Source organism: Eptesicus fuscus, chromosome 22, assembly GCF_027574615.1.
Source record: "Eptesicus fuscus isolate TK198812 chromosome 22, DD_ASM_mEF_20220401, whole genome shotgun sequence".
NCBI classification, from domain to species: domain Eukaryota; kingdom Metazoa; phylum Chordata; class Mammalia; order Chiroptera; family Vespertilionidae; genus Eptesicus; species Eptesicus fuscus.
The window spans coordinates 30,082,772-30,103,777 of NC_072494.1; the positions used below are offsets into that span (position 1 = coordinate 30,082,772).

The window sequence follows — 21,006 nt, forward strand, 5'->3', positions numbered from 1 at the left end:
AAAAACTATAGAAAAAAAGGGTACACAAAACATAAATGACCGATAAGCATATGAAAAAGGCAGAAAAATCTAAGTATGTACAACTACATATATGAACTTACGTATGAAATGCCATACATCATTTCATACCAACTGGATAGATAAGGATGACAAAATGTGTGGATAAGACCTCTGTTTCTAGAAACTAGCCCTCCCAATGTAAACTACTAAAAATGAGATTAGGACTACTGAGGTGGCTGAAATTTGCATGGAAAAGTACTAGAGAGAAGGGAACTGCATACAGAAGGAATTTTCTATTCATAATGAAGTGATGATTTGACTTTTCTCTTTTATTCTATTTACGTGGCAAGTCATTTAACGTAAAACCAGCCGAGATTCCTGGCATCAATCCCACATGATCAGGATGTATAATCTTATTTATAAGTTTCTAAATTCAATTTAATATTTTGTAAAAGACTTTTGCATCTATGTTCATAAGGAATATTGGTATCCAATTTTCTTGTAATGTCCTTGCCAGGGTTTATAATTAGGATTCAATTATATAGATGTAAGATTTACTCAGATTTTTGTTTCTTCTATCAATTTCAGAAGCTGTTTATTTCAAGGATTTTCTCAATTCCTGTAAGTTTTCAAATTTATTGGAATGATTTTATGCCTAAAAGTTATGAATTCCTAGATAAGATTAAAGTACTAATTATTACTACAAAACAAGATAAAATTTTAATACATGGGGAGATTGGCTTCTAGCAAGACAAGGGAAGGAGCCCCACAGACCTGCTCTTCCAACAAAACTAATGAATACAGTTTAATTTTCTTTTTCATTTCAATAAATCTTTATTGTTTAGATTACAATTGTTCCTCTTTTTTCCCCCCAAAGCTCCCCTCCAACCGGTTCCCAACCCACCCTCTGCCCTTACCCCCCCCACACTGTCCTCATCCATAGGTGTACGATTTTTGTCCAGTCTCTCCCCGCACCCCCCACACCCTTTTCACCGCGAGAATTGTCAGTCCACTTCCTTTCTATGCCCCTGATTCTATTATATTAACCAGTTTATTCTGTTCATCAGATTTTTTATTCACTTGATTTTTAGATACACTTGTTGATAGATATGTATTTGTTGTTCATAATTTTTATCTTTACCTTTTTCTTCTTCTCCCTCTTCTTAAAGAATACCTTTCAGCATTTCATATAATACTGGTTTGGCGGTGATGAACTCCTTTAGCTTTTTCTTATCTGTGAAGCTCTTTATCTGCCCTTCCAATTCTGAATGACAGCTTTGCTGGGTAAGAGTAGTCTTGGTTGTAGGTTCTTGATATTCATCACTTTGAATATTTCTTGCCACTCCCGTCTGGCCTGCATAGTTTCTGTTGAGAAATCAGCTGACAATCGTATGGGTGCTCCCTTGTAGGTAACTAACTGTTTTTCTCTTGCTGCTTTTAATATTCTCTTTGTCTTTTGCTCTTGGCATTTTAATTATGATGTGTCTTGGTGTGGTCCTCTTCGGATTCCTTTTGTTTGGGGTTCTCTGCACTTCTTGGACTTTTAAGTCTATTTCTTTCACCAGGTGGGGGAAGTTTTCTGTCATTATTTCTTCAAATAGGTTTTCAGTATCTTGCTCTATCTCTTCTTCTGGCACCCCCATAATTTGGATGTTGGTATGCTTGAAGTTGTCCCAGAGGCTCTTTACACTACCTTCATATTTTTGGATTCTTTTTTCTTTTTGCTTTTCTGATTGGGTGTTTTTTGCTTCTGTGTATTTCAAACCTTTGACTTGAGTCTTGCGATCCTCTAGTCTGCTGTTGGATCTCTGTACATTATTTTTTATTTCAGTCAGTGTATGCTTAATTTCTAGTTGGTCCTTTTTCATATCCTCCAGGGTCTCACTAAATTTATCGGCCTTTTCTAGAAAATTCTTGAAAAACCTTATAACCGTGGTTTTGAACTCTATATCCAGTTTTTTGCTTTCCTCCATTTCTTTCATTTGTGACCTGTTTCTTTGTCTCCGCATTTTGGCTGCTTCCCTGAGTTGATAGAGTGGCTTTGTGTGCCAGGTGTCCTATAGGGCCCAGTGGCTCAGCCTCCCCAGTTACCTGAGGTGGACACTTCTTGGTGCACCCCTTTGTGGGCTGTGTGCACAGTCTTGTTGTAGTTAAGCCTTGATTGTTGTTGGTATCACTGGGGGGAATTGACCTCCAGGCCAACTGGCAGTGAGGATCAGCTGTGTCTACGATGGGAGAACTTCTGTGCTGGAGACACCCTTATGAGACAAGACTTGCTTCAGTGGGGCTTTGGTGCTCACTGAGTCTGCCCCCCGAGTGTGTCCCTTATGGATCTGAGGAGTTGTAATCTGGATGGTCCTACTCTGACCCCTGGGTACACTGGCTCATGGATCTCCAAGGAAGTGCTAATTTAGCCTCTGCCTGAGGCCACCCAGGAGCTATGGAGAGATCTGCAGAATCCTCTTCTTTGTTTGGGTTTTGGAGGTACCCAGATGGGGCCTAGCTGTGAAGCAATACAAGCTGCTGTGGAGCCTTGGGCCTTCTTTTGGATGTTCTGGGTCTCACTGACTCAGCTGCAGTTTGTTGGGTAAGTTCAGTTTTCAAAGGACCAGGCCATTCATATGCAAAAGCCTCTGCACACAGCCTGGATGGGGCGGAGTCTCAGGGCGGAGCAAACAGCAATGGCTTCCCATCAGCCCTGCCCTAAGAGGCCCCTGGGGTCTCAGTGTCCCTTGGTAATTGCTGCAAGAACCTCTGAGAGAAAGCCGCCCTCGAGTTCCGCCCACTGCCAGACAGTCCAGTTTCTCCCTGTATGAGTCTGAGTCCCCAGAGTCTCACCTGGAACTGGAGTTCAGAGCAGTCAGGAGCTTGTGTCTCCCTCCCGATTGAGAAAGACAACCGTGTACTCAGTTGCCAGCCCTCTCCGCGCACGTGCCTCCGTACCTCTGCACTTTACTTCCGCAGCTCCTCTGAGTCTCAGTGAGCTTTTCTCTTTCCTTCTAGTTTTAGAATTTCCACTCAGCCAGCCTTCCTGTGGTTCTGATGATGTCCGTTTTGTCTTTTAGTTGTAGTTTTGAATTGCTGTGCGAGGCAGCAGTTCAGGTGTTTACCTTTGCCGCCATCTTGGTTTCTCTCACAGTTTTATTTTTGAAACAACCTTTTAAAAGCCTTTGGACATGGTCTTAAGGCAAACAACAAATGTGGAAAACATCTATCTAAGAATATCTATGAAAATTTGGTAAGAAAAGCAAGAGTCTATGGCAGTGGTCAGCAAACTCATTAGTCAACAGAGCCAAATATCAACAGTACAACGATTGAAATTTCTTTTAAGAGCCAAATTTTTTAAACTTAAACTATATAGGTAGGTACATTGTTATTAACTTAATTAGGATACTCCTAAGATGGCCTTTGCTAAAAACTCAAGGGGCCAAAGAGCTGCATGTGGCTCGCGAGCCACAGTTTGCCGACCATTGGTCTATGGTATTTAAAATAGATAACTACCTCCCTTCCTCCTTCCAGCTCAGTTAGGCAGAACTTCCACTCAGGAGAGGTGTAGCTAGGAACACAGGACCTCTCTATCTCCAGCTCCAGACGGATTTCTTTAGGTGAGAAGGAAGATGCTGTCATTTCTCATTCTGCCACAGCTACTTGGTGCTGAGGCTAAGTTCCAGGCGAGTGCAGTCAAGAAGAGGGGTCCCTTCTTCTTTCTGCCTACACTCTACTGGTGGGACAGAGGCTTTACCTTTGGTGCAGCACCAATGAGAACAGTGAGGCATGATTACCTTAGTCTTGGCATGTAAGGAGTAGAATTCCATGCTGCAAAAGGCAAGCCAAAAAGATCTCAGGTTACTGCCAAGGCCAGGTAACTCAGTTGGTTGGAGCATATCCCGTACACTAAGCATGTCAAACTTGCAGCCTACAACGAATATTTTTGTGGCCTAGCCAATAGAATGTTATGTAAGAAACATTTTAATAAAAATTTTGTAACTTAATTTTTACAATATCCTGTTATACATAATCCTATATAACAAAAGCATAATATGCAAATCAACCGGACGGTGGAACGACTGGTCAGCGGGAGGCGGGGCCAAATGAGCAGGTGGCACCAGGCCAGCCAAGGCACATGCCAGTGAGCAGAGGAAGGGGATGGCAATGGGGGGGGGGGGGTAGTGACCAGTAGCAGCGGAGGGGTGATGGGGAGGGTGGCGGGGCTGGTCGGCGCCATCCCGATTGGCCCGCCTGGTTACCTCCTGCAGAGAGAGGCCAGACTGTGGCTTAGGCCCACTCCCCGCAGGTGGAGGCGGGGCTGGCCTAAGCCATCAGTTGGACATCCCCTGAGGGCTCCCGGACTGCAAGAGGGCTCAGGCCAGGCTGAGGGATCCCATGAGTACATGAATTTTTGTGCACCAGGCCTCTAGTTATTAATAATGAACTACAACATTAGCTAATGACTGATTACTGTAATTGTTTTGCATTCATTTCCCTTATGTGCCTTAGGCGCAGGCACACCATTTCTCACTCTTTTAGCAGCCAATTGCCACGTCATTAGTCTTGGACTGACTTGTTTGGTATGTGCAACAGAAAATATTTCACTTTCGGAGAACAAGAAAAATAGGTTTATTTGCGTTAAACTTATTAATTTGTATAGTTATTTAGTGTCTTGTAAGTTAATGTTCAAGAAAAAAAATATTAATTTTTCTTAAAATGTTCTATTATTTTATTTAACAATTACTCATTTATTTCAGCTCTTTGTATTCAGCATGTCTCTATCAAAATAAACCTGTTTCTATGAAAATTGAAGCTTTTGGGGTTTTTTTTGCGGTCCACATAAACTTGAACCTTGTTTATTTGGCCCGTGTTAGTATTTGAGTTTGACATGCTTGCCACAGACCAATAGTTATAGTTGCAGGTTCGATTCCTGGTCAGGTTTCATATGGGAGGCAATTGATTGATGTTTCTCTCTCACCTGGATGTTTCTCTCTGAAGATCCATTTCTCAATGAAGATATTATCAAATGGCCAATAAACACATTAAAAGATGCTAGACATCACTATTTATTAGAGAAATGCAAATCATAACCACAGAAAGATACCATTTCATATCCATTACTATGGCTATAACAAAAAAGTTGGAATAACAAGTATTGGTAAGCATATGAAGAGTTCAGAACCCTCATAAACTGTTGGTGGGAAAGTAAAATGATGTGGCCACAGTGGAAAAAGTATGGCAGTTCCTCAAGGGATTAAACAGAATTTTCATATGACCTAGTAACTCCACTCTTAGGTATATACTCAAGAGAAATGAAAACATATAGCACACAAAAACTTGTACTCAAATGTTTATAGAACAGTATTCATAATAAAAAAGTAGAAACCCAAATGTCTATCAACTGATAAATGGATAAATGAAATATGGTGCTAAAGCCATACAATGGAATATTATGCAGCCATAAAAGGAATGAAGTTACTGACACATACTACAACATGGATGAACCTTGAAAACATTATGCCAAATGAAAAGAAGCCAGTTACAAAGACTATATAAAATGTCCAGAACAGGGTAATTTTTGGAGACAAAAAGTATATTAGTGGTTGCTTAGGGCAGTCAATGGCCAGGATGAGAGCATAGGGGGTTAACAGTTAAAGGGTATGGGGTTTCTTTTTAAGATGATGAAAATGCTCTAAAACTGACTGCAGTGAGCCCAGGCCCGGTGACTCGCTTAGAACATCCTCCCGATCACCAAAAATAGTTGTAGGTTTTATTACTGGTCAGGGCACCTGTGAGAAGCAACCAATCGATGTTTCTCTCTCTCTCTCTCTCTCTCTCTCTCTCTCTCTCTCTCTCTCTCTAAAAATCAATAAAAACATCCTCAGGTGAGGATTTTTAAAAAATGGACTGTAGTGATGGCTGCACATTACCTGTGAATATATTAAAAGTCACTGAATTGTATACTTTAAATGGGTGAATTGTATGGTATGTGAAGTCTATCTCAATAAAGCTGTTAAAAAACTTCAGTCCTGTCCTGGTCTCTAAAATAATTTTCTATCAAATACCCAAGACATTACTGAAAGACAGTAAACATTTAAAGAGCAATTGAGGTTTAAAGATAAAATGCCACTAACCAATCCTATCTAATAAAAAAATAATATGCAAATTGACCATTACTCCAACACACAAGATGGCCACCCCATGTGGAGACAAGATGGCCACCACAAGATGGCCTGCAAGGAAGAACAGTTAATGGCGACCAGACTGGCAGGGGAGGGCAGTTAGGGTCAATCGGGCCAGCAGGGGAGCAGTTAGGCATCAATCAGGCTGGCAGGGAAACGGTTAGGCATCGATTAGGCTGGCAGGGGCGTGGTTAGGGGGTGATCAGGCTGGAAGGCAGAAGCAGTTAGGGGCAATCAGGTAGGCAGGCAGGCAAGCAGCTGGGAGCCAGTAGTCCTGGATTGTGAGAGGGATGTCTGACTGCCCGCCTAAACGGGCAGTCGGACATCCCTCTAGGGGGTCCCAGATTAGAGAGGGTGCAGGCTGGGCTGAGCGGCTCCCCGCCCCCCCCGCCCCCCGTGCATGAATTTCGTGTACCGGGCATCTAGTAATAATATAAACTTCATTCCACCAAAAATGTGTACACAACACATGCCTAGAATACCCTTAATTGGTCTTTATGCTACTTATACTAATTTTTTTTAATGTTTTTATTGATTTCAGAGAGAGGAAGGGAGAAACAGAAGCATCAACGATGAGAGAAGAATCATTGATTGGCTGCCTCCTGTAATCCCCTACTAAGGATCAAGCCCACAACCCAGGCATGTGCCCTAACTGGGAATCGAACTGTGACCTCCTGGTTCATAGGTAGACGCTCAACCTCTTAGCCACATGGACTAGGCAATATACTAATTTATAATACTAAATTTGATAGAAGTTTTCATAGAACATGTAAATGAAAACCCAAAAACCACCACATAAAATGAGAAAGAGGTAATAATATTCTATTAATACTGCTATGTGGGGTTAGTTTTAAGAGTTCACTGATTTTAAAAAATTCAGTAAAGATAATTTGGAATTTTTCCCTTGTAATGTAGTTTTGCTGGTACTGTCTCAAATGCATCTTACCAGAAAATCTAGTCTATATTCATTTATCTCAAGACTTCAAATACCAAACAGAAGAACACTGAAATTTTAATATAGTCATTATCATAAAGCCTTTCTCTTCTTGCCCATTTTTCATAAAAGTCAATGTAATAAACTAAACTTAGGAATAACCAAATTATTTCAATTTGTCCATTGTTAATACCCTTTTTTACAACTAATAAAAAATAGTTTGAAGCACCAGATATCTTAATAACTTAATCAGAAATAAGTTTTATAGGTATTCTTTTGCTTAAAGGAAAAAGATACAATATTCCCAACTACTGCTGCTCACATATTTGAAATCTGAAGTAGGATCTCATATAGGATTCATGCTACAAATTACAGAACAAGCACCGTATCATAGCAACCCAGCAATACCACTACAGTGACACGCTGAGGATGCAATCCAAGATTCTAATTTAAGAAACTGGCACAGAATATAGGACATGTAGCTTTTTCTGGCAATATCCCTAGAACATTAATAACTAAGTCTAAAATCAGTTTTTATTTGAAACTTTAAAGGATCAAGCTATTATAAAGTAACAATCATATTAACAAGTTATTCACAGCATTGTAACTAAATATGACTTAGTTAAGGATCTATGATTTCATTACAATGGAAAATTTTAGGAAATTCAAATACATACACCCTACATGTCTAATATATAAATATATGTTGTTTTAAGAAAACTCCCAGAATACTATCTAAAACTTACAAGAGCATAAATACTTCCACACTTTACTATTCACATGTAAATATATCCACAACTACTGCATCATATGATTAAAACATATTGTTCAAGTTTTATTTCAAAAGAATTAACTGTGTTATCTTTTGTATTTAAAAACCACTTCTGATAAGAGAGAAAAGTATAACAAAGAATGAAGATTAGCTAAATGGGGCATGTTATATTAGAAAGCAGAATACTGAAAAACAGTCTCCTGGTAAAATAAATGGAACATTTGTCTCATCTGCTTAATTCAATTTGAATATAAAACCTGCTATTCATCAAATAAAACAGGTTTTTAGGACCATCTTTGTTTCTCATTTGGGACTTTTGATGAACAAGAAGTATTAAGGAGACCTTTATAGACAGAATGGAGGGCTAAAGCTGTTTTCAGTTTTGATGGCTGTGGTAAGATTCCATCTTACAGCTACTCCCACCTGTAGCTCCTAAGAAACACCAGCTACCATGTTAAGGGAAAAGAGTACCTACTTTAACAAGGTTTTTCCAAGTCTCTAAAGCAGGGCCAGAGGTCTATAAACACCCCATTTCCCTCCAGCAATAGACCATAGATAGGATTCAAGGTGGTGGTGGTAGTGGTGGGGAATCCAAGAACCCTGAAATTATATACAAAATAATGTATATGATATTTTCTGAGATGATGCATTTCTTTAAACGGCTTTTTAAAGAGACCATGTATAACCTCCCCCAAATAAAATACCAGTACTCCTAGAAATTGTTTCCTTTCCTTTTAATATAAGGAATATTTATCATCAAGGTTTAAAATTATTTGATTCAGTATTTCCAGAAATAAAAATTTTAATCAGAAGTAATTTTAAACTGATTTTAATTTTTTCTTTCAGAAATATGTTAATTATAATATTCTATTAAAGTAAAAACAGTTAAGTTTACAAAACAGCATATATATGATTCCACTGAGGAAAAATACAGGAAGACGCTCAAAATTTTAAGAGATTTCCTCTGACTGGGGATTTTTATTTTCTATCTTTGTAAGATGCTTTTTTGACTTGTTTTTAACAGTGAACCTTTACATTTTTACAAGAATAATAAAGTCATTATAAAAGAACTAAGATAGTTAAGAATATGACATTTCTCATTGCATAGTCTTTAAATGAGTTTATTTTAGAAAACCATGAAAACTGAGACTCACTCATGACTCAGAGCAAGTATTGTATCCTAAAATAGTAATTCCTATTCCACAGAAGTTACTTTACTAGCTCTTAAAAAAAAAGTTCTCAAAATGTGTCCTACTGGAATCGAACCTGGGATCCCTCAGTCTGCAAGCTGAGCCTCTATCCACTGAGCCAAACCAGCTAGGGCAAGTTGAGTTATTTTTACCTTTCCTACATGAATGACTGAACTTTCCTATCAAGATAATATGACTGAAAATCCAATGCACCTTAGCTTAAAAGCACTTCATTGTTACATTTGCTACTTTATTTCCACTTTGTATTCAAATTTAGGCTGGTTCATTCACTGGAAACACAAATGTATGTAGAAAACTAAAAACAACTTAAGAAGATAACATGTTGTCTAATTTCAGTTTTTCTGCAAGTTTTAGCAGGAGACTACAAGAAAGCCATAGATGAATTAGCCCAATTGACTTTTATAGCCAAGTCTCAATCATGTTGCCCCCATTTATTTTCCTCCCTCAAATTGAGAAATAATGATCAGAAAGACACTGCTATGTTAACATGGCCACAGTTAAAAAACAAAAACAAAGAAACAAAGTTTCAAAAACTGTATACATAGCTTGTGAAAAATGGGATTAAAATATACCCAACATTTTCAACAGAGAAGCAAAAATAAGCAGTCTAATCAATTCTTCATATTTCATAATAATTCCTGAAAACCACTAACTACAGATTATAATTCAGACTGAGTAGCATCTCCAAATCACAAATCTAGCTCCGACAAAAATGTTCTGAGTGATTAAAAGTTCACTTCATCTTGTTTCTTAGTACTCATTCATAAAACAAATGTTCTCCAATAAAATTTTTACATTACTTAAAAAGAGAGGAACAGTGCTAAGAGACCCCAAAGAAGATCAATAAAACATTTTTCATATCAAAAGAATTTAAAAAATAAAGATCCCATGCTTTAAAGCAGGGATGGGGAACATCTGGCACTCAGGTCATATAAGGCCTGAAAAATCATTTGATCTGGCCCTACCAAGCATTAGGGTGAATTAATTAAATGTTTGACCAAATATAGCAGGCTAACTTTTAAGTTGGTAATTTTGGATAGCCCTCAAATGATGTTATAAATATCCAAATAGCTGTTGGCAGAAAAAAGGTGCCCCACTCCGGCTTTAAAGATTTAAAGTTCAATACTGGCCTACTCGCCCAGGACCTAAAAGCAATCAGTATGTTGGTAAGGTATTCAATTACAAATATTATCCTTTGCATTGTTAGAAGACAGGTGCTAATTTTGCTTTAGTGCAGGCAATACACATCTGCAATTTAATATTATAGTTAAGAATCAATAACCAATTGAGAAGATATTGAACTATAAATGACTTGCACAAAAATATAACCTGTTTTAGTTTCTTCATCAACAAAATTCGAAGTTTGGGTCTATATGTAAACTTACTTAGTTATAAATCATTATAAAATTGTGATTTATTGCATGACACAAAATGGTGTTTTTCTTTAAATTGGTGGTAGACCTATCTACCCAGTGATCTAAACTAAAACATCTGGGAAGCATCCTTGATTCATACCTTTCCTTCTCTGTCTCCTTCCCCAATCTCAAAAAATAAAATTCATTAACAAGTCCTATCCAAGATGTATCTCAAATACCTCTTTTCTCCATCTCTACTGCTACTGCCCCAGCCCAAACCTACTGTGTCTCAGCTAGCCTATTATAATAACCTACTAATGGATCCTCCTCCTAAAAATATTGTTGTTACAATCCATTCTCCATACAGCAGCTAGAGTGATATGTGTGTTTTTAATTGTCAGGTTTCCTGAAAAAGATGTCCAAACTTACTGACTTGGCTTTCACAATTTTCATTCACTCCTCACCTTATGGGAATTTCAAGTCTATCAATTTTCTAAAATGACTCTCAAGTCACCAATGTTGCCTAAAGACTACCAAACCCGGGGAAACTTTTCAGTTATTTGACTTGTCAACAGCTTTTTTCACTGTTACTAACCTGGGTCCCCATTTTTAAAGATTCTCTTCCCTGGACTTCTTTGTCTCTATTCTCTCCTGTCCTCCTTTGCCTCCACCTCAAGCTGTCTTTCTTGCCTTTTTTCTTTGATTGTCCATCTAAATGACGGTATTCCTTGGCCTCTTCTCATCCTATACATTTTCTGTGGGCAGTTGCTTCTACTTACATTGCTTCAAATGCCACCTTTAATCTAAAGACTCCCAAATTATCTCTAGCACAGGTCTTTCTATTTAAGCTCCAGACCCGAATATCTAACTTCCCACTAGACAGCTTCACTTCAGTTTCCCACAAGCATTTGGATCTGTCCAAGAGGAACCATTCTTTCCTCCCAAGTAAAACGGCTATCATTATCTCTAGCTATCTAAGCTGGAAATGTGTCATCATTGATTCTTCCCTCTCACCAAGACCTGCCTATAATACCACTCCATCTCCACGTAAGCAAGGCCACCTTCATCTCTTGTCTGGATTACTGTGCCAGCATCCTAACTAATGTTCCATACTCCCATTTCTCAATACACTCCTCATACTACTGCCAGGAATAAATGCAATATGTGGCATCAGACTATGACCTAGCTCCTAATTGTTGCTCCAATCTCTTCTCTAGCCAGTTTCCTATTATAATAGCCTCTATCACAGCCAGAGAGACTGCTGGCAGTTCCCCAAATATGCTATGCTCACTTACCTGTGGGGCTGCACATACTGTCATTTAAGTGGACCTGTTAAACAAATCTGTCTTTTAGGTTTTAGTTTACCTTTCACTTCTCCAGGAAGCTTTCCCTGATCTCTCTCCTCATATAACAAAACTGGGTTGGGTCCCACACATGCTCCCCTGGCCTCTTATTGCTTACTCGTATCACAACACTGATCACACTAATTTAAACTGCCTGCTTGCATGTCTATATTGCCCAACTGGAATCTCCTAAAGACATTTAATTCCAAAAGAAAATATATTCATCATTTTACTCCCTTTAGTAAATTTTAATCTCTTCAATGGTTCACCTAAATTTTATGCACTATGGACACCAAAGAGAAGAAAGTATTTCTGTACTAGATTTTGAAAGCAAAATATGTATTTAGTTTCTCAGCAAGCAAACAAAATCTTTTCCTGTGGCCAATTAAAAGAAAAAATGGCAGTACATGTTTTCTTAAAAAGCAGATACATAATCTTACATAAGTTATATCTTATTTTACTTTTCAACAAATGTTTATCTCTAGAAAAGTCTGTTTGAAACATTATGTTAAAAAAACACACATTCAGTTTTGCTAAATCAAAATCCAGAGTTTACAACACAAACTATCTCATCTTTTTCACTTTATCAATTTAGAGACATGCGATTAACAATGAATTCAAATAATCAACTTCTGATGATAGCTGTAATTCTAGAATAACCTTTACCAATGAGTGTGAAACAAAGCCAGAACCAATTAAACAGAAAAAAAAATGTATTAACGTCGAACCTATATTTAAGATTTGGTATTCTTGAACTACAAGTTCTAAGCCCAGTCATTAAGAAATTGTTGTTTCAGACATTTAACATCTTTTTAGCTATTGTCTATACAGTTTGTTCATTAAACAAAATCTGAGAGTATCTAAGCTAAGAAAAAACTCTATACTTTCTGCCCTACCTTAAAGAAAGCTTCACTGATGAAATGACAACATAGCTATTAATTTAGAACAAGAGTGAAATTAATTCCCAATGCAGGTTAAACTAGAATGACTTCTGTGATTCCAAGACTCAACTAGATATAACATCCCAGTAAGGTTATAGAGGTGCAATTAGCATCACCACTCCAGTAGGAGGAGTGTGTTCCCAATAAATCCTTAGCCTTTAGGACTGAAGTTAGAGATATGTTCTTTGAATTTTATCATGTGAGACCATCATATTCAGCAAACTACCTCTAGCCCCCCAAAAATCATAATAGGTTTCTTTTGGAAGTGTGATTCAAATTGCAGGATTTAGAAAATTCATTATTATTCACTCCAAAACAAGTTCTGTAAGGAAGAGTTCAAAAAGATATGCATACAAAGTAGGTTTGAAGCTAATTATTAGTCAATATCCTGCTCAGACAAGTAAAGTTTATTTTGCATAAACCTAGCCTGTCATGTAAAATTCTTTCAGCAAAGCATTTAGATTCCTTGTTACATAATAATACACTAAAATGATATATTTCAAATCTACTCCTATCTCCTTCAAGGACATCCTTACAAATAAAGATTGAATCTCAAATTTAGAAATTACTACAAACTAATTATGTAAGTTTATTCAATGTTTATATACACATGTCCACATTTGGGAGTCAACCCAGCTATTACTTTTCCACATAAACCTTACACAATACTTTTCCTAGCAAGAAATCTATCAATAATGCTACCTGTCACTAACACCAGTCATTTGCAAAGCACAAAATGTAAGAGCAAAAAATTCTTTGTTTTAAACCTACATTTATTATTTTCTATCATAGTATTAAAAACCTAGAATTTATTTACTTTAACATCTTGAACCAGATTTAGGCACAAATATATTAAAACAAACAAAAGACAAGAGAACCAATCTGCTGGAAGATAGCATCAAACATCCATGAAAGAAGTACAATCAATAACAGGGCGGGGTTGGGAGGGAGGTGGAGGTTGTAAAAGGAGGAGGGCCAGAAGACAACCAACAGGTAATTCCTTCATCAAAACAATGACTCTGTCTAGAAGACCAATTTATTATGCACAGAATACAGTGCTTTGTAACATAATGGGTTGTGAAAACAGATGACTTCTTTCACATAAATTTTACCATCTTATTCTAGAGAGAGAACATATCACTACATTAACAATGGAATACTGACTCAAAACAGCAAATCAACAAATGCAGGCATTATTCAAACTGGTTAGCAGAAAGGCCAGGGATATGGATGGAATATAAGTGGCTCCAGGTTTTTGCTGCCCTACCTTCAATAAAAAGCTGTGGTCAAGATTAAGATGACAGTGAAAACACTCTGGAGGAAAACATTTCTGTTTTTAAAAAATACATTTTAAATTATTTTAGAGAGCAATATCGATTGGCTGCCTCCTGCACGCCCCTGATGGGATGGAGCCCGATGAGCTTGAAACCCAGGCATGTGCCCTGACAGGGAATCAAACCAACCACCACTCAGTGCACAGGACAATGCCCAACCAACTGAGCCACAGTGGCCAGGGCAAGAAAAACATTTCTTAATGCTAAATGAATACAAAGCATGCTCAAAAACAGTTAAATTCAAGAATAGTTCATTTAATACCTGCTATTCAACACATACAGTAGTAATATTAATTCTAAATCTTCAAGAAGCAGAACAATGCTTTGAGCATACAGCAAATATTTTTACATTCCAAAGTCATTGGAATCATATTACCTTGAAAGATGGGATTAAAATGAGACAAATCTCTATCACTTTTATTTGACAGCTCAGCCACAGCTCCAAAAATCACAAAGGAAAGAAAAACTGACCACTTAGTATCAAATTATAATAGTCCAGTTTTATGATAACTGTAGAAAAATCCAATAGAATCATTTCATCATACCTAAAACTCCAGAATCTTGGACAGCACTATCCCCTTCAGGAGAGCAGCTGATTAGCCACAGGGGGCAGCAAAGTTAAGAGAGTGAAAAGTAAATAGCAGGAGGTAACATGAGGGCAGGAAATGTTAATAAGGTGGTAATGAGCCATGAATATCAGAAAGAAAAGGACAAAGTCTTAATTAATTAATTAAACCAATAGGCAGATAATGTTAAACCAGTGATTCTCAATCCTGGCTGCACGTTAGAACCACCCCAGGAGCTTTTAAAAATACAAATGTCTGAATCCTACCTTAGACTAATTAATTTAGAATCTCTCTAGGGTGGAGAACTATTTTTTAAACTCTCCAAGAGTAGAGCCAGGTTTGAGAATCAGAGCTGGTCTCTATCCCCAGCTTTTTACAAATTTAAAAAGTTATATTTAAAATATAAATCTCAAAAATCTATTTCCCAAATATGTTATTCTTGTTGATAAAGCTTTGTAATCCAAAGAGGGACAATAACTCATTAAGGACTAATTCATCTTTGTAATTTTATCAAGGGAAAGTTTATTTTTACCAGTAAAAATGATTAAACTAACGTTCAAAGGAGTTAAACAACTAGCACAAAGCAACTGTGAGTCATCAATGATGCAGGAAGACAACTCAAGTCCACTAGTATTTACTTACAGGTGGTGCTCTATCTTAATGATCACACTATTTTAGTAAATACATTTTAGTGGATTATCACTTTATTAAATTAGACATTTTTGAAAATAATCCAAAATTGAATTAAAAATAAGAAGATGTAATAAAATTGGGAGAAAAGAAATTTGACCCTAACTAGCAATTCTGAAAACACTAAATTAGACAAAAAAGTCTTCATGTGAAAACCAGCAATTGACCCTATATCAATTTCTCTAAGAAGTGCTGTATATCTCGAAAAAGTTTTTAAAAATTACAAAATAAATCTTCCAGAAAAAATATGACATTACTTCCAGGAAATAGTTCTAAAATGTTATATCCCTTGGTAAACAAACATTTTTCTTAACATACTCTGATGAATTTCAACTCTTGTTTAGTGCCATTTGATTACAAAAAGGGATTTGGGCTTTGATGAAATGATTATTAACTTTGAGAAAATCTACAAACCTTAAATGTTGAGTTAGTAGTGTTTTCCCCTGACAAAAAAGTTCAGATAGTTATGAAACTTCAGATCATGTCAGTGTTCTTGTTCCTGTTACCCTAAAAGACCACATAACTCAAGGGAAAAAAATGTTTTTCCCCTAAAGATAAGCAAGGTACTTCAAATCAACACCTGTTACTGGCCTCCATAATTCCAGTGGGACCAGTTTCTAAGAATATACCAACAATAATCTGAATGATATTTGGAAGTTCTTCACCTCATCTGAAGGAGACTTCAATTTCAAAACCAGCTTCATTTCAGTTCTTTGTTTATTTACTGGCTGTCTCCTATGAGAAATGCACATCTATATACTTTCACTGGTTAACTCAATTTCTTTGCTTTGTAAAAACTTCTAACTACAGCATTCAATATTTTAAAGAGTCTAACTCTACCCTAATTCCACTTCCACACTTATGCTGAAAAATGTTACAACTTCACTTCACATAAATCGTATCTGATACTGATTATAAATGAAAGCATACTGTAAGTACATTAGGAAAGCTTACAATTTATGTGAACCCTTCATTTTAAAAAACATTTTTAATCTGGATTTTCAAATATCAAAGCCAATGGAAGCTAACATTCTTTGACTGCCTATTTTTAGGCACTTTAATTACATTATTTCACTTAATCCCCATAATCCTAGAGACTGAAGGTATTATCCCCATTTTACAGATAAGGAAAACAACTCAGATTAAAAATCTGACTGTGACTCAGAACTGACCCCATTGACTCAACTTGTTCTATCATACTGCTTCAAATTTTCATATAGATTACCAGCAAAATAGATTAACAGCAAAAATATTGAAATCATTTGATCTGGGTACCAGTGTTAGTTGCAACACCATCCAAATAAATAATCACAGGCCTGAAACTAAGCTATTTAAACCTCAGTTTTCTCATGGATAAAATGGGAATAACATTGATCTTACACAGTTACTGGGATGACCCAATGAAATATAATGTTTATAAAACGACATTGAGCGTGTGCCTTTTCATACTACAGGTGTGAAAAAGCAAGGCATACCAGAGATGAGTTACACACCTTTGGACTGTTTCACTTGTTATGAGTTATAATTTTTTAGAAAGTGTAAAGTAATTTGTAAATGCTACATGTTTTATAAATGTAAGACATCTACATTATCGAACCAAACCTTCAGACTTAAAAATAGTTAAACAGCCCTAGCCAGTTTGGCTCAGTGGATAAAGCATAGGTCCTGGGTTCAATTCTGATCAAGGGCAGGAACCTAGGTTGCAGGCTTGATCCCTGGCCCTGGTTAGGGGGTGCATTGCAGGAGGCAACCAATCAATGTGTCTCTCTCACATTGATGTTTTTGTCTTTTCCCCTGCCTTCCACTCTAAAAATCAATGGAAAAATATCCTCAGGTGAGAATTAACAAGAAATAAATAAAAAATAAAAAAATAAACAAGCCACTTTCTCTAAAAAAAAAAAAAAAAAAAAAGTTAAACAGACTGAAAAACTTCCTATTCTGAATAACGTATTTTTGAAAAGTTAAAAGGTTACCAGTTTAAGGTAGAAAAAAAAGTCCTATACTATCATAAATTTAAGTACAGAAAAAATTGATAAGATGCTCCTACTTTTGTTTTTTAGTACCTTGTTCTGAGGTGCTTATAAAATTAACATAACAAGAAACTTAAAAAGTGTTTTGAAAAAAATTTTTAAGTTATACAATATAAGACAGTTTATATTTTTAAATAACAGTTTCATAATAACAGTTTCTCACTTTTTTAAAAATTCTTTAAACAAGGCTTATTAAATACTTAAAATAATTTTTTTTATTGATTTCAGAGAGGAAGTGAGAGGAAGAGAGAGAGATAGAAACATCAATGATGAGAAAGAATCATTGATTGGCTGTCTCCTGCTCGCACACCACTGGGGATCAAGCCCACAACCTGGGCACGTGCCCTGACCGGGAATCGAACCGTGACCTCCTGTTTCATAGGTCAATGCTCAACCACTGAGCCATGCCGGGTTGGGCTATTAAATACTTTCTATAGCAAAACAGAAAATTTACTCTGACCATTTTCAACATTAAAAACTTGCAACCCACTTACTAAAAGATTTTGCAAAAATAAATTTCTTACAGATGAAAAAGCTGTCTTATCTTAACTTTAGTATGTTTTGAGGAAAATAGCAGGCACTTCTCCAGTTTAGATCCATGTGGACAAAGTGTTAACACAAGCAGGTAAAAACACTAGAAAAAATCTTGGATGCCTACAGATATCTGAATCACTCTACACTGAGCTAATATTTCAGAGCAGAAGAAAAATTCTCTTTCATACACATACTGAAGGGCTTTCTACTGGTTTTTGTTAAGGCCACAAATGGAAAAAACTACTACTTTCAGAAAAAGCACAGAACGCTGTGGTATCAAGTACACTGCCAAAGTACCAAGTGAAGCAATTGCATTTTTTTTTAATCACTTTTCAAGCATTTTGGCATCTGGAGTAAAAGTAGTTTTTCCTATTAGAGGTAATCCAAGTAAGGATCTTAATTTCCCTCAATCAAATTTGCATAAATTATATTTTCTTGCAAAATATATAGAAATAATCTAAAGTTCCACTCCTCTTTTTTTCTCTAGCTGTGACCAAAATACTATAAATAAAACATTCAATGGCACCTTCAACTTCTTGAACTATATGCCATATAACTTAGATGACTGACTGCATATTTTTGCCATTTAAAAAACAAAATGTATTAAAGTTGCATCTCATGGCTTGAACCAACCATGTTTAATATTCAATTATTTGTATTAAGTAAAAGTAAATATTATACCAGTAAGAATACTAAAGAACTACAATACCTTACTAAAAAGCAAATTAAGTATGTATGAAAGAAAAACACTAGCACTAAACCTTCAAACTGTAAAGTAATATAAAACTATGATATTGTAATTAAGTTTAAGATTTAAAATCCATGAATAGCAATCCATAATAGGTAAGATGATAATTCTTTTATAGCTATGACATCACTCGAGAATTTAAGTCTTGGTAATGCCTACCTTGTGGTTTATCAATTGACTACAATATATAAATGTTAACAATTTTTGTATGCTAAAAAGCAAGTTATAAATGCAATAGCACTGGCTACACATATCTTAAATAAACCCTTCTTTTAAAAGCCAGTTTGATTCTGGCTGTGGGATGCTCTTGACTTAGAAGCAGGGCCATGTACGGTCTGAATGGGGTTCCAGAGCTATTGTATGTAGGTCAACTGTGATTTGATCTGGGGTTTTCTTTAGACTCCTAGCCAAACTAAGGCTGGATTCATAGGCCGAAAGGCAAATCAGAACCAGATTGGCCTTGAAGAGGATAAATGGATTGAAAAATCTGCTGAACACTTATCTATTTTAGTATAAACCTTTCATTTCCTGGCCTTGCAAAACAGATGATCTAGATTTCTATCAGGTTTCTTTCGTCGAAAAACTGTTTTAACTAGGAGCATTATCATCTTGTTCTACGATGATTTCGATCTCTTAAAAAAGAAGACATTAATTCACGAAGATTCAACTAGAATACCGGGAAACAAATTTATTCAACATCCTCTAAACCTGAGTGGGGAAAGTGAGCCAAGTTCTCCTGCAAGGCATTAGGCAAGGATACCAATTTGAGTTACTGTACAAACCGACCAAGTCCATGGGAATCACGGCTCAGCGAACTAAGTTCCCATTCCATTGCAAAGCAACACTGAACTTACTCCTTTATCCGTCTCCACGTTGACCGTGTACAACGTCTCAAAAGTATTTTAAGTCTTTCCCGTCTTTGGGCCAAAAGATAACATTGAAACCTAACGACCCAGTTAGTAAGACACCATACCGCTCAGATATTTTAGGCTTTTTCGTTCTCAGTGTATCTCAAGGACAGGTAAGTTTTGTTTCCATTTAGGATTCCGGGTCTGTAAGACTCTTAGGAACAATCAATGGGAGGGAATTAGGAGAGGGGTGGGTACGTAGAGACGAACCACTGTCCGAAAAGAGGTGGTGGGTCTCGGGAGAGTGAAGGTCGGAAGGTTAGGTTGTCTAAAAAGCAAGACGGGGGGGAGAAAGGCAAGCCTGGGGAAGAGGCAAGCCCACCTCTCTGGACGAGTTCCAATAACGAGGGCAGGTGAGCGAGCGCGCAGGTGGGGAAGGTTAGCCTGCTCCTCTCAGATGGGAAGAGTTAAGGGGAATCGGGGAGGAAAAAAAAAGGCAACTCTTCACAGCAAACCTGTTGGAATCGGAGGGGGGGAAGGGGGCGCCAAGGCACCGTGGGGGAACGCGACTGGCACCACCCGCCTCCAGCTGGGCGGCAAGAGCCCCAGAAGGAAATGGCTCTGCGGGCGCCCCCTGCAAACTTACCTTTGAGTTGGGGCAGGGGCTGCAGCTCCACGGGGCTGCCCTGGCTGCGGAACTGCGACGAGCCCTGGGAGCGCTTCTGCCTCAGCGCCTTGCGCACCGATTTCCGGGTGAAGCCGTCCACTTTCTCCGAGGCCGAGATGGCGGCACTGGCAGCCCCCGCCGGCGGCGGCGACGACGCCGACATCTCCGCGGCCCAGGCGCTTGCCAGCTCCGGCGGCTGCTTGCACGGAACGGACAGCGGCAGGAGGAGGAGGCGGGGGCGAGGCGCGGAGCGGTCGCGCCCCTCCGCCCCGTGCCCCCGGCCACACCGTCTTCCCGCTCCCGGGCGCCGCCGAGCTTCTCCTCGCCGCCCGCCAACGCCTCACGAGCGCATCTCAGGGCCGGAGGTTCCTGGTCCCCCGCCGCGCGGCGGGCTCCCGGGGCCGACGGAGGCAAGGGCGGGGGCGCAGGGGGGGCCGAGAAGTTGTTGACTCCGGGCGCGGAGGGCGGGTGGAAGGGAGCCTGAAGTTTAGACCACCGAGGCGACGGAGCAGGGGCGCGGACGCGGAGCGCGCCTCTCGTCCCTTCAGTCCGGGTCGCCGGCCAGCCGGCCAGCAGCACCTCAGCGGCCGCTGCCAGAGCAACCCGCCTTCCTTGGAGTCTCCTCCCGAGGCGCTGCCATCGCGGGTCCCTTCCGAGCCTCTGCCGCGGTGCCCGCTCTTCCCTGTCAGCGCGGTCCCCTCATCTCCCGTGGCGGTAACCCGCCGCCCGGGCTCTGGGCGAGCACACCAGCGCTCCTCAGGGTGCGGAGCAGTCTGAGCTCCCTCCCCCACGCGCCCTTCCGCCGCCCACGCAGAACCCCCAGCGAGCGTCCGCTACAACTTGAGAAGGCGGTGGGGACGCGC

General features: G+C 38.6%; 1 protein-coding gene across 2 annotated transcripts in view; it reads right to left on the reverse strand.

The window, feature by feature from the left end:
- The window catches only part of PPP2R5A (protein phosphatase 2 regulatory subunit B'alpha), a 74,326-nt gene extending 53,320 nt beyond the window's left edge, over positions 1–21,006 (reverse strand). For both annotated transcript variants that reach the window (XM_054711405.1, XM_008145986.3), the window contains exon 1: positions 20,123–21,006. In XM_054711405.1, the coding sequence (XP_054567380.1) occupies positions 20,123–20,306 (184 nt within the window). In that variant the 5' untranslated portion in view covers positions 20,307–21,006. The remainder of the gene's footprint in view (positions 1–20,122) is intronic.